The 17590-nt window shown below is 47.3% G+C and overlaps 1 protein-coding gene across 6 annotated transcripts; it reads left to right on the top strand.

The window, feature by feature from the left end:
- Positions 1-266: 266 nt before the first annotated feature.
- On the top strand, positions 267-12154 carry LOC128342623 (zinc finger protein with KRAB and SCAN domains 1-like). 6 transcript variants are annotated; one of them, XM_053290172.1, is made up of 6 exons: positions 319-351; positions 501-655; positions 2348-3194; positions 3749-3872; positions 6421-6669; positions 11032-12154. In XM_053290172.1, the coding sequence occupies exons 3-6, from the start codon at positions 2451-2453 to the stop codon at positions 11754-11756; spliced, it is 1842 nt and encodes a 613-aa protein (XP_053146147.1). In that variant the 5' UTR covers positions 319-351; positions 501-655; positions 2348-2450; the 3' UTR covers positions 11757-12154. The 6 variants fall into 6 exon arrangements, with proteins under 6 accessions (XP_053146142.1, XP_053146144.1, XP_053146143.1 ...); XM_053290167.1 differs by lacking the exon at positions 501-655 and having other exon boundaries at positions 267-351; positions 2407-3194; XM_053290169.1 differs by lacking the exon at positions 501-655 and having other exon boundaries at positions 283-437.
- The last annotated feature ends 5436 nt before the right edge of the window (positions 12155-17590 follow it).

The raw sequence follows: 17590 nt of genomic DNA, 5'->3' as shown, positions 1-17590 counted from the left end.
ATGCCACGCGGAGGCTGATTGGAACTAGGCCAGAGCAGGCAGTCATGCAGAGACACACTGGCCAGCCTCTTCTCTGCTTTGGGCTCACAGAAGTCCTGAACTCTGTGTGGCATTTGATTCCTCTGGCCTTTTTCTGGCCAGAACAATTGGGGGGGGTGTGCCCCCTCGCCCCCCCGCACCCCGCCAGTAGGCCTCCCCTTGCCTAGTACATTCTTTTGGGGATGATAGAGTTAAAGCCACAAAGCTCCCCATCCCAGAGAGGACAGAGGAAGTAGGGAACGATGAGAAGGCGCGGGGCGGCGTGGGCGTGGCGTGTTCAAAACAGGGAAAGGCCGTTATTTCTTGCCAAAGGTGAGCAGAGTTGCTTTGGTATTGAAGTTCTGTCTTGCAAGGGAAACAGAGAAAAGGACCCAGATGTAAGCCAAATGCATGCAGAGGTGAGCTGGTGGAGGACAGTGCGTGTGCATGTTTTTAAATTCCATTCTCACTCCTTTTCCAAGGAATTTTCAATACGAAGCCCTTCAGATTTCCAGCCTTGCTTTCCATGGTCGTTAGAGGATTGATAGCAGTTCATGGAGACTCTAGGCCAATCTTGATGTACATCAGGCTGGCGTAATTGCACTCCACTATTTTATGTTCACAACAAACCTGCAAGGTAGGGTCAGGCTGAGAGAGTGGTTGGCCCAAAATTGCCCAGGGGCTGAGTGGGCTTTTGCACCTGGGTCTCCCAAGTCCTAGTTTCATACCACTGTACCCCATACACATGCACCAGGGCTACACAACGTTGAAACCCTCCCCCCCCCAACTGTTGTTCGACTACAACTTTCATCAGCCACAGTGGCCAATAGTAAAGGATGGCAAAAGCTGGAGGCCAACATATGCAGGAGGGCCAAAGATAGGCAGCCTTGATATACATATTTGTGTGTCCAGTTTGTGTTCCGTTTGTATTTGCAAGTACAAATTATTGATTATTTTAAAATGTGTGTATACTGCTGTTCAGCCCAACTGAACAGTGTGTATACTGCTGTTCAGTGGTTCATGTAGCAAAACGTGGAAGAAAAACACTTAGCATTTGCATTGTACTTTTTAAAAGTATGGAACATGCTTCGTGGGTTTATCTTGTTGTATGAGCAATGCTGTAAGGCAGCAGCCTTGTAGTAAAAATAGTATCCCCACTATTGTGACTAAGGGGGAGCGTCTTGGCCCTAAGATCACTCGGTGAGTTCACGACAGAGGAAACTGCCTTATACTGAGTCAGACCCTTGGTCCATCTAGCTCAGTGTTGTCTGTTCTGATTGGCAGCAACTCTCCAGGTTTTCAGGCTGGAGGCTTTCCCAGCTTTACTTGGCATTTTTCACACAGCAGGCTTTACCACAGGTTTACTGCGAGGCTTTACTGCAAACTCATTGTCCCAAAAAACCAACACAAGAAGTGGATTTTTTAACCCACAATATCAATTGGGCTACATTCCATTGCACAATGAAAAACCCAAATTGTGTGTGACATGCTCCCCAATAGCTTGCAGGAACTTTGGGATAAATCTGGCCGATATGTGAATGCACACTCTCCATTCCAGAGGAGATGCGAGCTAGAAAGCTTTAAAAGCACTGTGTGGAAAATGCCCTGGAGAAACCCGGGATTGAATCTGGAGCCTTCTGCATGCAAAACAGATGCCCTAGCACTGAGCTGTGATCTCATCCCCACTGTTTCTGATTCTTACATGTAAAGTTCTACACAGTCCATGCCCATGTGCACCGTGGTGCAAATGCTGGCAATAGAAAGTAGTCTGCAGGCACCAGGCTACTAATCCTAATGGAATTAGGATGGCAGGGACATAGGAAGCTGCCATATACTGAGACAGACCATTGGTCTGTCTAGCTCAGTATTGTCTTCACAGACTGGCAGCGGCTTCCCCAAGCTTGCAGGCAGGAGTCTCTCTCAGACCTATCTTGGAGATGCTGCCAGGGAGGGAACTTGGAACCTAGATGCTCCATCCCCTAAGGGGAATATCTTACAGTGCAAACACTTCTCGTCTCCCTTTCGTATGCAACCAGGGCAGAGCCTGCTTAGCTTAAGGGGACAAGTCATGCTTGCTACCACAAGACCAGCTCCTGCTTTATGAAATCTTTTTTTCAGGTCTTCCCACTTGTGTATATATAGATAAGTGAGTAAAATGCCCACCTTCTTTATCAAACGTTAAAGAATAAAAAGCAAAGAGATTCAAACGAATATAAAATATACGTACCTTAGATGTGGCTGGTATATTTCAAAAGGATCGTGTAACCAGAGGCCAGAATCTCTCTCTCTGTTGTTTTTTCTCCTTCTTGCTTACATTCGTTTACCTCAGGGAGAAGCCCATTGTGTTCTTCTAGAAGGCCATCACTCCCTGTCTTCCCTGTCTCCTAGAATTTTCTGCCTTGATTGCTGGTTGCTGTGGGGACCACCCAAGAATGAAAATGGAGGAGCAAGACTCAGCCGGAAATAGCCTAGGCTTGATATCACACAGAGAAAGAAAAGGCCTTCTAGTCTCCCAGGCTGGAAGTATCCGTGAATTCTTTCAAAGGATGCCCATAAGTCAGGTGAAACAGGAGGAACCAGATGAGGGCCTGCTTCAGCGCTGGGAAGCCCAGTGGGAAGAGTTTCTGAAGACCATGGAGTCTCCTCACTTAGGCTGGGGGATTCCACAGTTGTCAGAAGACCCCACACCCTGGGTTGACACAAAGGGATTTCTGGCCTCCTTTGAGCAAGTGGCTAAAGCTTGCCAGTGGCCCAAGGAAGAGTGGGTGACCCGACTCTTGCCAGCTTTGAGTGGAGAGGCTGAGCAGGCCTTTAGCAGGCTGGAGGGCAGGGACAGAGAGGATTATGGGAAAGTGAAGGCAGCCATCTTGCGAGGGGACGCCATCAGTAGAGAGAAGCAACGCCAACACTTCCGGCATTTCTGCTATGAAGAGGCTGAGGGGCCCAGAGGGGCTTACAGCAGACTGCAAGAACTTTGCCATGGGTGGCTGAAGGTCGAGAGACACTCCAAGGAGCAGATTATGGAGCTGCTGATCCTGGAGCAATTCCTGGCCATCCTGCCCCTGGAGATCCAGAGCTGGGTGAGGAAACATGGCCCAGAGACCTGCACCCAGGCGGTAGCCCTGGCGGAGGATTTCCTGAAGGTGCAACAAGAGGCTGAGAGAGAGGGAAATCAGGTGAGAATATTGTAGCCTGATATGTGTGTGTGGCCCAGAACCAGTGAGGGTGTCACCCTGCTCGTTCCAGTACAAGGGTGTGCAGCGCCCTGTATCTATAACTTTCAAGAAACCCTTCCGTTTGAATTTCTGTGGCATCGAGTGCTGCTGGGGGGAGCTTTTTCCTTAATGCAGCCAGACTCAAACCACTAGATGAGGCTGCAGCTGAGTGGCAGAGCCTTGTGTGCAGAAGGTCCCCAGTTCAATCTCTGGCATCTCCAGGCAAGGCTGAGAGAGCCTCCCGCCTGAATCAATGGAGAGCCATTGCCAGTCAGTACAGAGAATACCAAGCTGGATGGACCAAGGCTCCAGGTTTCTATAAGGCAGCTCCCTATGTTCTAATTGGGGAAGCAGGCTGCTATACACTTGATAGAGGAAACCCAGATTAACTTGCATCGGACTTCGCAAGCACGTGTAATTTAGGGTCTTGCCCTGCTGTAGCAAGGCCACTGAACCTGGGGGTTTGCTCCATTCTGAAGGCCTCCCCCTGAAAGAGTCCCTCTCTGCTGTTGCAGGTGGCATTTGAGGAAGCAGCTGTGAGTTGCTCTGAGGCAGGCCAGGCTCTGGCTGAAGTTGAGCAGAGGCAGCTGTGCACAGGGACCAAGCAGGAAGATGTCGACGGGGAGGTCAGCCCCTTGGGTAAGAAGGGAGTGTGGGTGCCTTTTGATAGCTGGATTGTTGGGGACGCAAGACAGTAGGCCTCAGTGTTGGGATATCCCATTCCTACAAATGCGACTCCGACCCCATCCCCGCTGCAACATGGAGGCCAGCTCCACACAATACCTACAGTTTCCAGCACCAGGATATCCTCTTGTATACGATGGTGTTTCTCAGCCCTTTTAGTAGAAGGTTCCCACTAACCAGTGTTCCCTGTACCAGGGAATCCCAGATGGTGCTGACTACATCTCCCATCATCTCCAGCTGAAATGGCCTTTGGCTGGCGATGATGGAGTTTGCCCGGGAATCCCTGTTACATGGAACACTGCCCTTAGCTTCTAAAAAAAAAGTAAGTAGTATAGTACTTCCATCTTAATAATTTAAGTTATTAATTAAATTAAACAGTATCTCCCCATTTTCATCATCATCATCATCCATTTTCCAGTGGATGTTCTCTTTATATTGAGTAATATGTGCCAGGATGTGAGAAATCAACTTGTGGAATTCTCTGCCACAAGATGTGGTGACAGCCAACAACCTGGATGGCTTTAAGAAGAGTTTGGATAACTTCATGGAGGAGAGGTCAACCATCGGCTACTAGTTGGAGGTCTAACGGCCACCTCCAGCCTCAAAGGCAGGAGGCCTCTAAGTACCAGTTGCAGGGGAGTAACAGCAGGAGAGAGGGCATGCCCTCAACTGTCCTGCCTGTGGCTTCCAGCAGCATCTGGTGGGCCACCGTGTGAAACAGGATGCTGGACTAGATGGGCCTTCCGCCTGATCCAGCAGGGCTGTCCTTCTGTTCTTATGTAGGTGTTGGAAGGAGGGCTGTGTATATAGGGTCATGATATGACGGATGTCTGATATGGCGTGAGTCGATTTGCCACCCTTTACACCAGAGTTGCACAACTCGAGTATGTACCTGAGCTAGAGGTGATGTTGGCCAGAGGTGATGTTGGCCAAATTATTGCTGGGAAATATAAAGTGCTATATGTTATGTGGTGCATCAAATTATTTGGCATTGTTTTGAGAGGGACAAGCCAGAGAGAATGGAAAAGAGGGCATGATAGAGAACGGCAGGGCTGGGGGAGAAAAAGAGAGCAAGTGAGACTAATTCTGGGCAGTAACCAGCAGCAAAGGCAAGCAGGCACTCTTGTCTCTCCTCTTTGCTAGGCCTTTTTCTCCTCTCCCCCTTCTCCCATACTCCCTGGCTGGGTCTTGTGTACCCCCAGGAGTTTGCATACCACACACTGAGAAGCTACATTCTAAAAGCTCCATATGGAACCGGAGCCCGTGGGGATGGCTGGGGAGGCACAAAGGAACAGCCAGGAACAGTAGTCCCTTCTAGTGCTTTCCCCGATGGGAGAAAATGCTGAGAGGAATACAGTTCCCAGATGCCCTTGTATGCCTTCCTGGCCATCCCCTCCCCAAGGCTCCAGTTCTGTAGAAGAGCCCCCCCCCCATCCCCTGTGGCACTAGAAATGGCAGATTCTGCTTAAAACTAGCCACACTGGAAGCACCTGAATCCACACAGCTCCAGAGGGGGGTTGGGGTGGGATATCATACATACTTAATACTTAATAATTTGGCATTCCGAAATGCAGGCCTATGTGGGCCTTCTTGGTCCTTGCCTCCAGATTTTGGAGTGCTGTCCCAGCAGATGCCCTCTCTTTGGCCTCCCATGATGCCTTGTCAGAGGCAAACAGAAGACCTTACTTTTTTGCCCAGGCATTTGACCCTTGGAGGATGCTGCTCTTTTTCTTTGTAATGATGTTCATTTGGATGTACTTTTTCTGGTGGTGGTGATTTTTTGTTAATGGGTTTTTTGTGTGCGTGATAGATTTTATTGCCGTTGTGTGTTAATGCAATTGTTGTGTAAACTACCTTGGAATAATTTTATGAAAGGCAGCATAACAATCTATCAATTTATCTAAATAAATCTTCTAAAGCTCTTTGATGGGCTGACCTCCTCTGTGGCTTCTTCCCTCCTTTTCAGGGAGCTCAGGGGCTGTTCTTTCATTAGAATCCCCCTGCTCAGTTGAAGTCATCAGGTGGGAGGGGTTCCTGACTTGGTAGAAGGCCGCTCCCTGCGTTAATCTGGAGCATCTGCAGCTCAGTGAGAGAGTATCTGCTTTGCATATAGAAGTCCCAGGTTGAATCTTCAGGTAGGGCTGCGTGCAGAGCTACTGCCAGTCAGTGGCTGTTGGGGTGGGCTCAGGGTAGCTCTCGGCTTATATATGAAGTAGCTCCAGGCATTGGGACGTTCTTCCCCTTGCCTTCTCTTCTAGCCAGTATTGCAGGTCTGAGTGGGAGCATGGCCATGCCATTTTAAATCTCTCTCTGGGTTCTCAGTGTTGCTTTTACTTTATCTCTCATTCACTTCTCTCAGTTTTATTCCCCCCCACAAGCCAGCTGTCTTGCTCTCCTCCTGTTCTACTCAAAGACCTATTTTCCTCCTCTTCCTGTTCTCCATTTTCTGTCATCCATCCCAGGGAACAACTAATATTGTGCCTTTTTCTCATATTTCTGCTAGGTCAAGGATGGCTCTCCGTAGATGTAGGAGAGGAATACAAGCCTGAAGATTCAGAACGAGCCGAGCCACCTGAAACGTCGATGGTGAGCGCAGCTGAACCCATTCCCCCAGAAGACCTCTCCGAGAGTCTGCACAGAGTAGAGTTCCATCCAGGAGCCTATGCTGGGGAGAGGGTGGACAGATCCATTTCTTATGGAGCCGTTTACATGGACCTTGGAGGAATTGCAGTCCAGCAAAGAATCCATACTGGTAAGAGGCAAAACCCCTACAGTGCGTATGGGAAGAGCTTCAGCCATAGCTCAGGCCCTGCTAAATACAAGAGAATGCGCAAAAGAGGAAAACCACATAAATGCCTGGTGTGTGGGAAGTGTTTCCTTTACAGCTCTGGGCTGGCAACTCATCAACGGATCCATACCGGAGAGAAGCCATACACCTGTTCAGAGTGTGGGAAGACCTTCATCTGCAGCTCGGATCGAAACCGCCACCAGAGAACCCACACGGAGGAGAAACCGTATGAATGCTTGGATTGTGGGAAAAGGTTCCGGCAGCGGTTTAGCCTTAGCAGGCATCGCAGGATCCACGCAGGCAAGAATCCATACGCATGCCCAGAACGTGGGGAAAGTTCTGTGGTGAGCTGATACCTTTCCATAGATCAGGGGAACATTCGCAGAACGGAATCCATAATGATGAATGGACTATGTGAAAAATCGGGGGGGTGGTGTTTGTGTGTGAGAGGAGGGCGTCAAAAGGGGGAAATAACCCATTTAACAGACGGTTCCATCAGTCCATTGAGGCTGATTGGGACTCTGGATGCAAACTGGAGAACATCTGATGATGACTGGAGAAGTTATCATTTTCGTGGCTGTTTAGTAGTTGAGAAACCTTTGAGAAGAGCCTTCTTGGATAGTAGGGATTTCACAGTAACTCTCTCAAAGCCACAAGCCACCTTCTTTTGTGCTGTGTTTTTTCTGTACACCTCAGCGGCCATGACTGGAAAAAATGATGTGACTGTATTTTTTCAAAGACCGTGGATGCGTTCAGAGATCATGTGGAACCTCAGTTTGTTTTAACCAAGGTTTGTTTAAACCATATCAAGAAGAAGGCACCTGCTTCACAGGATAGTTTTCTAAAAGCAGAGGTTCTGCTGTGTAGGAATGCGGAAGAGCATTGCATCATGGGAACCTTGCCTGCAGTCTTGAGTGATTCAGATTTACCACCTTGGTAAATCTGATACAGACAGATTTACCACCTTGGTGAGAATTGGACGAAGTTGACATGCTGTGGACAGCATCCAGACAAGTTAGTTGTAACTAAGCCTCACTGAAACAAATGAGGCAAGTCAGTGACCAACTTGTCCCATTAATTTCAGTGGGACTTGGTCATGATTAACTTAGTCTGGATGCTGCCCTATGTTTCTTGAATGGCACCTAGCAAAATGTAAAGATGTATTTGAGGGTTTTTCTCCTCCAAAAGTTAATCTGACCAGCACTGAATTTTAAACCTATTTCATTTCTCTAGTCTCTCCTGTGACATTAACTCTTCACAGTCTGGTTTGGACTTGCATTGTAATCTGTAGAAAGTTTGTGTTTTCGCTGATGGTCCTCTTTTATCTAGACTATTAATAGACATTAATAGCAATAATAATTTTTATTCATGTACCTTTCCTCCCCCAGTTAGCTGGTGCTTAGGAAATACTTGACATAGAAATAATAGTAGACCGAAGTATCACTTTGAAAATCCCTTTAGAGCTATGTTACAAGGGAGGAATTAGAAGTGGGCCTACTGTAAGTGCTTAGACCAGAGATGTCCAAACTTTGTTTTTGCAGACCACTTGAAACTTTTTTGGGATCCCAGGGCACCCGGTTTTTGGTTTTTGGTTTTGTTCTGCAAATCAAAGCACATAATTCAGGCATTCTCAAGCTTAATATGCTTGTTAGAAGGATGTATAGCTCAGTGGTAGAGCACCTGCTTTGTGTACAGGAGGTCCACGGTTTAATCCCGCGTATCTCCAGATAGGGCTTGAAAAGAGTTCTCCTGAACTGGAGAGCTGCTGCCAGTCAGACTAGATCTACACTGAGCAGAAGGTTGGACTAGAAGATCCCTAAGATCCTTTTTCAAGTGGTCTGAACTGTATGTGCAGCTGCCCCTGTGTTAAAGACTCTGACATCCAGTGCTGCTTAGATTTTTCCCTAACTTAGTAAAAGGAATGCATTAGTAGAGCTGGTCCCCTTTTATAGCCCTCTTTAACAAAACCTCCAACCTCTTTGAAGCTTTGCTGCCATGAGGAATGGCTCAGTTGTTTTTTATACTTTTCACTGGTGAAATGCCCTGCTTTTTTAATTTTTTCTTTATTTTAACTAAACAAACAAGAAAAGATAATAATGATCAATATGAATGATGACATCGTTCTATTTACTTATTTATCATATCTATATACCGCCCAAAACTTATGTCTCTGGGAGGTTTACAATAAAACAGTAGAAATTAAAACATTAATAGAAGTTAAAATTTCACACAATGTTAAAAACTGTCAGCCTAATTAAAAGCCTGGGTGAACAGATGTGTCTTAACCGCCTTTTAAAAAGTTGTCAGAGATGCAGGGAGGAAAATTACAAATCAGGAGACCACAAAAACCCCTTAATCATTTACATAATGAGGCTACTCTCATGCGCAGTGGAAACTGGGCGAAGGGAGCCCAGCCTGGTTTCCACCGTGTGTGTGAACCTCCGGGAGCCATGTGGCCCTCTGCAGCAAGCCCACTGAATTCCCGCCCCCCTTTAACAAGGTTAGAGGAGTGAGTCCTCTGCTAACCCCGTTTCTCCGATCGTGTGTTGCTGTGGAGTGACTCCGCGCCGTGGCAGTTCACGAGGAGACCCCCGACTGGGAGGCCACAACAAGCTAGGGATGTGCACGAACCGGTTTGCAGGCCATGTTGGAGGCCTGCAAACTGGTTCTCTTGTCCAGTGGTTCAATGAACCACCAGTGGTGTGTGTGTGTGTGTGTGTTGCTTTAATGGCAGGGGGGTTGTACTTACCCCTCCCGCCACTTTCCCGGCGCTCCAGTTTTAAGCCAAATCTTCGAGGTGGCAGCGTTCCTCCCTGCCGCCTCTGCCCCCTTGTTGCTGTCCAAACCCCAAAGTAACACGGGCGCATGCACCCACCACGCACATCACTCTGATGGGCGCGGCAGCAGGCACATGCGCCCGTGTTACTTCCGGGGTGGACAGCAACAAGGGGGCAAAGGTGGCAGGGAAGAACGCTGCCACCCCGAAGATTTGGCTTAAAACTGGAGCGCCGTAGGGGGCAAAGCGGCGGGAGGGGTAAGTACAACCTCCGGCCCTTAAAGCAACACGCGCACACACTGATGCCGGACCGCGCCTCCACGGTCTGTGCACATCACTACAACAAGCCTCTCCGCATCGGGGGCGGGGGCTCTCCAGAATGCCCCGTGCACTTGTGCGGGGCATGCTGGGAATTCCTGGCCCCTGATCTCCACCGCCCCAACCGGCCTGTGATGGAGCCGATAATTGTGTGGGCGGCCGATCAGCCACCCAGGTCGAGCTCCCTGTTCATCTGCAGGGAGAGCGGGTCAAGCCTGCTCTCTGCACAGAACCCTCTTAGGCTCTCCACACTGCTTGTGTGGAGAGCCTTAATATAGAAGTAATGCTAATTTTTATACTGGGTGGGGAACAAAACCTTCCAAGGATTTTTCTCATTAAACTGCAAACAGTTCATTAGCTCGCTAAAAACTCATCCTCTTTGCCATTCTGTTGAATTAAAAAACCAATTCATATGTCAACAGGGAACTCATATCAGTTCTAAAGTTGGAGGTCAGAAGTGGATTTGTCCTTCCAGTGCTGTATAATAGTCCTTTTAGTAGCTCCACATGCTTGAAGGATCCATAATTCTTGATGAAAGGATAGATTCCATAGACTTGGTATATGCCCCCCAAAAGCACATGAACATCCTTACCAAAGATTGCGGCAAAGTCCTATTAATCATCTTATGCATTTCAAGAGAATTGCCTTGCTTGTGGGCTTTTTAGGAAGCATCTAGCTGACTATAGTTGGAAACCAGATGTTGGTTTTAGAAGCTAGCTTGGTCTGTTTAGAAAGGCCGTTCTGTTCATGGTAGCTGGGCATCTACAGTTCCAGTGTGATGTAGTGGTTAGAGTGCTGGACTAGGACCGGGGAGACCCGAGTTCAAATCCCTATTCAGCCATGAAACTTGCTGGGTGACTCTGGACCAGTCACTTCTCTCTCAGCCTAACCTACTTCACAGCCTTGTTGTGAGGATAAACATAGCCGTGTACACTGCTCTGGGATCCTTAGAGGAAGAGTGGGATATAAATGTAAGTAAATAAAGTGCCCCATCCTCTCAGGCAAGGAGGAATCCCAAATGACAACCTATCTTTACATTGCAGTTTGGGAAAGAAGATGAACCGGAGTCTCTTTGTAAAAGGTCATCTACCAGAGGCAATGCACAACGGTGCGCGCACACACACACACACACACACACACACCTCTTCTGTTTTTCTTTGCAGCTGATTTGGCTAAATTTCTACATCACTCCCTCATTCACATCAGGACTCTTTTCTTTTTCATTCCAACAGAACACAGACGAGTGAGTGGATGTGAAAAGAAAAATAATCTACCTGACAGCCCTCAGCAAGTGGAATACGGGGGGTCTTGGAGAAGAGTTATGGGGATGAACACTTTCCAGGGTCATGAACAGACAACTGCTTCTGAGAATCAGCACAGGCCAAAGAGGCAGCAAAGGAGCAGAATCTGTAAATATCGTTTGTGTGAGGAGAACAAGTTGCTCAGTGAAACCACACTGAGGCAGAACCAGATACCATCCACTGTATCTAGGCAAGGCTTCAAAGAACGCCCAGGCCTTCAAAAACCGGAAAAGGCCCAGTGTGCAGCGTCTGGGAAACGCCTCAGTCACAAGTACAGCCTTTTGAGGCGTCAAAGAGTCCATACCAGGAACAAACAGCATAAGTGTTCTGTCTGTGAGAAAAGTTTCAGTCGTAATTCTCACCTTATTTCCCACCAGAGAACCCACACAGGGGAGAAGCCACATAACTGCTCATACTGTGGGAAGGGCTTCAGCCATAAGCCCAACCTTATTAGACATAAAAGGATCCACACAGGGGAAAAGCCACACAAATGCTCTTACTGCGGGAAGAGCTTCACACAGAGCTCCCACCTTATTCTGCACGAGAGAATCCACACAGGGGAGAAACCATATCGTTGCTCGGCCTGTGACAAGAGCTTTACTCGGAATTCATTTCTTACTAGACATAAAAGAACCCACACAGGAGAAAAGTTGTAAAAATACAATGTGGGCAGAGCTTTACACACAAGTCACAGCTGGCTAGAAATTCGAATCATGGCGTTTTAGAGTTGGGATGGGCCTTGGAGACTGTTTGGTCTAGCCCGCTTCAATGTAGGGAAACTGCTACAACATCCTTGACAGATGGCTGTCCAGCCTCTGTTGGAAAACCTCCAGCAAAGGAAAGCCTCCGACTGCATGAGATGGACTCGTGCATACCTGTTGTATTGTTGAATACCTGTTGTATTGTTTTTATGCCTGTTTTTATATTTTTTAGCTTGATGTTTTTATTGCCTTTTTACTGTATGTTTTAACTTTTGTAAACCGCCTTGGGGTTGTCTTTTAACGAAAGGCGGTATATAAATGTAAAAATAAATAAATAAATAAAATTGACTATTCTACTGTTGTACAGCTCTTACAGTTCGGAGATTCCTCCTGATGTCTAGCCTGAATCTGCTTCCTTGTGACTTCAACCCATTGGTTCTAGTCCTGCTCTTAGGAGCAACACAGAACAAGTCCACTTCTTTTTCTGTATGACAACTGTTGTATCTTCCTTTAATCAGCCTCTTCAACCATTCCTCACAGGGCTTGATTTCCAGACCGCTCACAGTCTTTGTTGCCCTCCTCTGAACCTGTTCCAGTGTGTCAATAGCCTTCTTAAAATGTGGGCCTCAGAATTAGAAACAGTATTCTGAGTGATGTCTGACCAGTGCAAGATAAAATGGAACAATTACTTTTTATGATCCGCATACTATGCCTCTGTTAAAGCAGCCTAGGATTACATTAGCCTAGCCTAATGCCTAGGATTGCATTAGCTTTTTTTGGCAGCTTCATCACACTGATGGCTCATGTTCAACATATTTACCATGACTACATCTAGGTCCCTTTCACATATACTACTGCCTAGCCAAGTCTCCTCCATCTTGTATTTATGCATTTGATTTTTCTTTCCCAAATGCAGGATTTTACATTTGTCTCAGTTGAACTTCATGTTTTACATTGTAGATTTCATGGCAAAGAAAAGCAACAGTCATCATGTGGCTTCAGGGGAAAGCTTTTGTCAAAACCTCTTCCTTAAGAGGCAAAAAAGACCCCACTGAGTGGCGGATTAATATATATGCAGGTGTATTTTCATGGATGTGCACTAGAGACCCAATGCATCCATTCTCCACAGAAGGTGAATGGATCAAGATTCTAGAGTCCTTGGCACCCTCTGTGCACTAGGCCACCACTAACTCTGGGCCATCCCAGCACCCCACAAGTGGCTTTAAGGTTTTTCTCCATAGGGAAGAATGGAGGTTTCAGCAGCCCCATAACTGCACTTGGGGGGTGCTGGGGTGGCCCAGAGAGAGGGTGCCAACCACCCCCATGGGTTGCTAACCCATGGGGTACTGGGTTTTGTTGTTTCTGAAGTGTTCTGAGTGTAGATTCTTTGGTAGCATATAAGATTTTCCAATGACAAACCATGAATCCACTCTCATTGCTAACCTTAAAGACACATAGACTTCAAAAATCACTTAAAAATCAGCCCTTTGCCCAATTCCTTTCAAATAATTCTGATAGCTTCCTGGCCCCCCTTGGGCACTACCACCCACCACACTCTGCTCTAGGCCACCCCTTTGCCCCAGACGTGAAGCTATACATTTGCTGACACCTCCATGCTTCTTTATGGAGAAAAACCTTAGTCACGTAAACTTCAAAAATCACTTAAAAATCAGCCTTTTGCCCAATTCCTTTCAAACAATTCTGATAGCTTCCTTGCCCACCTTGGGAGCTACCACCCACCACACTCCACTCTAGGACACCCCTTTCCCCCTGACGTGAAGCTATACATTTGCTGCAATCCCATTATTCCCTATGGGGAATTCCAAAATAATTTTAAAGCACCAATAATCAGAGGAGTGTCCGATTGCCTTGGAACTTTGTGGGTGGTAGGCACCCCTGTCTGTCTACCACCCACCCTACTTTTGTACCCCAGGTGCTCCACAATAGGGAATAATGGGCTCTTTCGGGTCCCATTATACCCTATGAGAAAAATATATAAATAAATTTCAAAAATTCATAAAAAATCGTATGAGTGTCCGATTGCTTTGGGGTTTGGGTGGCAGGTACCCCTGGGTGCTAGCTACCACCCTACCCATTTTTGGATATCCGAACCAGTCTGAAACGGTTCAAATTTGAATGGAACCAGGGGGAGGTTCGAGCAAAACCAAAATCGAACCCCCCTTCCTGGTTCAAACCTGGTTCGGATTCTAACCGAACTGGGCAAACCGGTTTTGTGCACATCCCTAGTTGGGACCAGTGTTTTCTGTAACAGGGATTCCCAGATGTTGCTGACTACAACTCCAGTGGTCTTTGGCTGGACATTATGGGAGTTGTAGTCAATAATAAGAATAAATTCCCCAATGTGTCTAGTTAAACTTGACCCTATCCTTTCTGCTCACTTCCATATAAGGAACTTCCAGTTGATTCCCAGCCCAAGACTATTGGTCTCCCCTTTTCCTACAGTAGTTGCTGATTAGACCACTCAGAGGCCTCCAGGGAAGAACTAACACACCCCTCCCCTGCTCCTCCATAGGCTGTTGTCCAGTAAACTCTGCCCCTCACTCTGGATTGGGCCACAAGGATTTGATTCTCCCGGGCTGTCTTCCTTATTTGGAGAAGCCCACCTTCCAAGCAGTTACTCTGAGGCCTAGTCCTCCCTCAGACCTGACTATCACTACACCCTGAGACAGGATGCTTCTCTCTTTGTGCTCTCCCTCCTCCACACCTTCCCTTTTTTGGAAGTGGGAGCAGGCCAGCACTTTGAGGCCTTGTTGCCCTCAATAATCTTCTGCCTGAGGTGACCACCACACCTTGCCTCAGGGATGAGTCGCCCCTGCTCTGCATGTACCTCCACTTTAGGGAAAGTATCTGAGGTGCCAAAAGTTAAACCAAACCTGAGTCTAAAACCCAGGAAGGTTTGAGTGAACTGACCTGATCTGTTAATTCTTGGTGCCTGAACCACAATCAGACTCCTTATAATCCTTGGAGGCCTTCGGGAGAGCCTCAAAAGACCCATCTTTTTAGCCTGGCTTTTAATATCCAGTTTTAATTTTAATCTACTTTTAAATGGTTTCTTATTTTAATTGTCTTTTTTTTTAATGTAAACTACCCTGAGCCACTTTAGGAAGGGTGGTATATAAACTGAATGAATGGATAATATAAAGCAAGAGGTGCTACCTAGTTCATAAATATGTGGTTCAATAAGTCACACTGTTTCTGATTGTATCATTCATGGTTTATTTTTCTAATGTTTTTAAAATTATGTTGTACATACTCTGTAAGAAAGTTTAATAATAAACAGTTCAAGAATAAATACCACATATTTTCTCACATTAAGTATGTACAGTTCATAGAGCAAGCAAAGAGTTTGATTGCTTTCTTCATTAAATGTACCTAAACAGATTACAAAATGGCTCAAAATCTGAATCGGTGGCAGAATCGCTTTTTAAAGCTAATGTCATATATTTTTTCCTCAAGTTAAACATGTGTCTATCTATCTATCTATCTATCTATCTATCTATCTATCTATTTTATTAAAACATTTTAATACCTCCCAAAACTTACGTCTCTGGGCGGTTTACAACAGAATGCATCTGTTTTGCATGCAGAAGGCTCCAGATTCAATCCCTGGTATCTCCAGGGCATTTTCCACACAAGCCTGAGGAGCATGAGGAGAAGGAGGCAGTCAGCAGGCAGAGGGCTGTTGTGAAGCAGCTCTTTGCTGAGCAGTGGCAAAGAGCTGCTCCCATGGGTGGCACCTGTGGGGGTAGTGGGCATCTTGATGCTTGAGGTGAGCAATTCACCTCTCCAGATGAAAGGACTGCTCCTGGATGAGCGCCCTGTTCTACACTTGCCCTCTAGATCCTCTATTCACTTTAATAGCCTGTCTGTAGTGTCCCCAAATGATTGTGGTGGAGCCATATTGGCCTTGTCAACTTTAGTTCTCAGACTTGGTATGATAAGTAGTGAAGCTATACTGGATTTTGCCTTGGCCTCAAGCTCGCCAAGGGCGGATTCTCCAACCAACTCAGCCTGGCTCCACCAGGGATGATATTGCTACCCCTATCTTGGTAGATGCCAGGATGTGGATGGGGAGAAATCAGTGCTGTGCAAGCCTCCCCGCTCAACAGTGGTTGATGTGATATCCTTGTTGTAGATGATAAAAAGCTGAAGATGAGCCAGCAGCATGATACACAGGGGCGTAGGGGCAACAGAGCAAGGGGGGATGAGCATCCCTAGACCCTGTGGCACACCTACGTAATTTTGGCACCCGGAACACCCCTGCCGTGAGCCCCCCCCCATGCCGTGAGGTCCCCCGGCATTGGGAGGGTGTTTCCTGACACTACTCTGCGCAGCCCCGCCAAAATTTTCCTCAATGTTATCCATCAGTGTGTGCACCTGGAGGCAGCGGGGTGGAGGGTAAGCCGAGCAGGCCTCCCCCTGCCCCGTGGCGCCTGCAGCTGCGGGATGAGCAGCCACTGAGCCTGCTCGTCTGACTCAGTGGCCCTTGAAAACTGTTCAAAGGCCACTGGGCCAGATGAGCAGACCCAGTGGCCACTCTACCCACCGCTGTCCGCTGCCACGGGGCAGGGGGAGGCCTGCTCAGCTCCCCCTGCTTCCCGGCTATGCACATTGGCAGCTAAAATTAAGGTACATTTTGGCAGTTTGGCAGCGTGGGGCAGCAGTAGGGTGGGCATGGGGTGGCAACAAGAGGCCCCCCAGGACTCTTGGAGCTCCCCCGGACCTTGGAGGCCACGGACTGGGGTCCCAAGGTCCAGGGGTAAGAACGCCTCTGCCAAGGCCTTCAGTGTCTGGGGGACCACTGAGACCACTGAGGCACTCGCTTGCCCCTCCCTCACCCAGCCAGAAAACAAAACACTTGCCAGTTGGGAGCACAAGGTCCCCTTTCCTGCCCAGCGCACCAATTTACAATGTCATGGGGGCTTTGGCTGGATCTTGTCCCTATGCCCCTGGTGATATAACTGTGAAGAAAATAGCATTAACAGAGGCATAGTGTCCAGATCATGAGAGATAATTGTCCCACACTTTTCTGCACTGCTCAGACCTCCCTTGGAGTACTGTGTTTAGTTCCCGGCCTCACATTTTAAGAAGGGCATTGTTAAACAGGAAAGGGTTCAGAAAAGGGTAACCAAGATGGAGCGGGGACTGGGAACCAAGCCCTACAAGAAGTAATTGAAGGAGGTTGGTATGTTTAGTCTGGAAGAGAAGACCAAGGAGAAAGATGATAGCTGTCTTCAAATATCTGAAGTGCTTCTGAGGGCAAGACTAGAACCCGGAGTTGAAATTACAAGGAAGCAAATTTAGGTTAGATGTTAGGAAGAATGTAAGAGGTGGAAGGTGTGCTACAAGCAGTGTGGGTTCCCCTTTGCTGGAGGTTTTCAAACAGGCTGGATGGCTATCTGTCAGGAACACTGTGGCAATTTCCCTGCACTGAGCAGAGGGTTGGTCTAGAAGACCTCCCAGGTCCCTTTTAGGTCTAAAATTCTATGATTCTATTATTATGCAGAAAAATTGAGGATGCCATTTTTCTTGGCATGCAGATGTACAGTGTGGAAAGCTTCACCTGTTGAACTTCTGCCTGTTGAGGCAAGTTGAGGAAACTTAGCAGTCGTGGGATATGGGGACGTGTGGATTGCTAACTGGTTGAAGAACAGGAAACAGGGTAGGTATAAACAGAGAGTTTTCACAATGGAGGAAAGTTAGAAGTGGGGTCCCCCAGGGATCTGTATTCGGACCAGTGCTTTTTAATTTATTCATAACTGATCTAG

Source organism: Hemicordylus capensis, chromosome 2, assembly GCF_027244095.1.
Source record: "Hemicordylus capensis ecotype Gifberg chromosome 2, rHemCap1.1.pri, whole genome shotgun sequence".
NCBI classification, from domain to species: Eukaryota; Metazoa; Chordata; class Lepidosauria; order Squamata; family Cordylidae; genus Hemicordylus; species Hemicordylus capensis.
The sequence above is the reverse complement of the archived record's forward strand: the minus strand, read 5'-3'. Positions and strand labels throughout refer to the sequence as shown.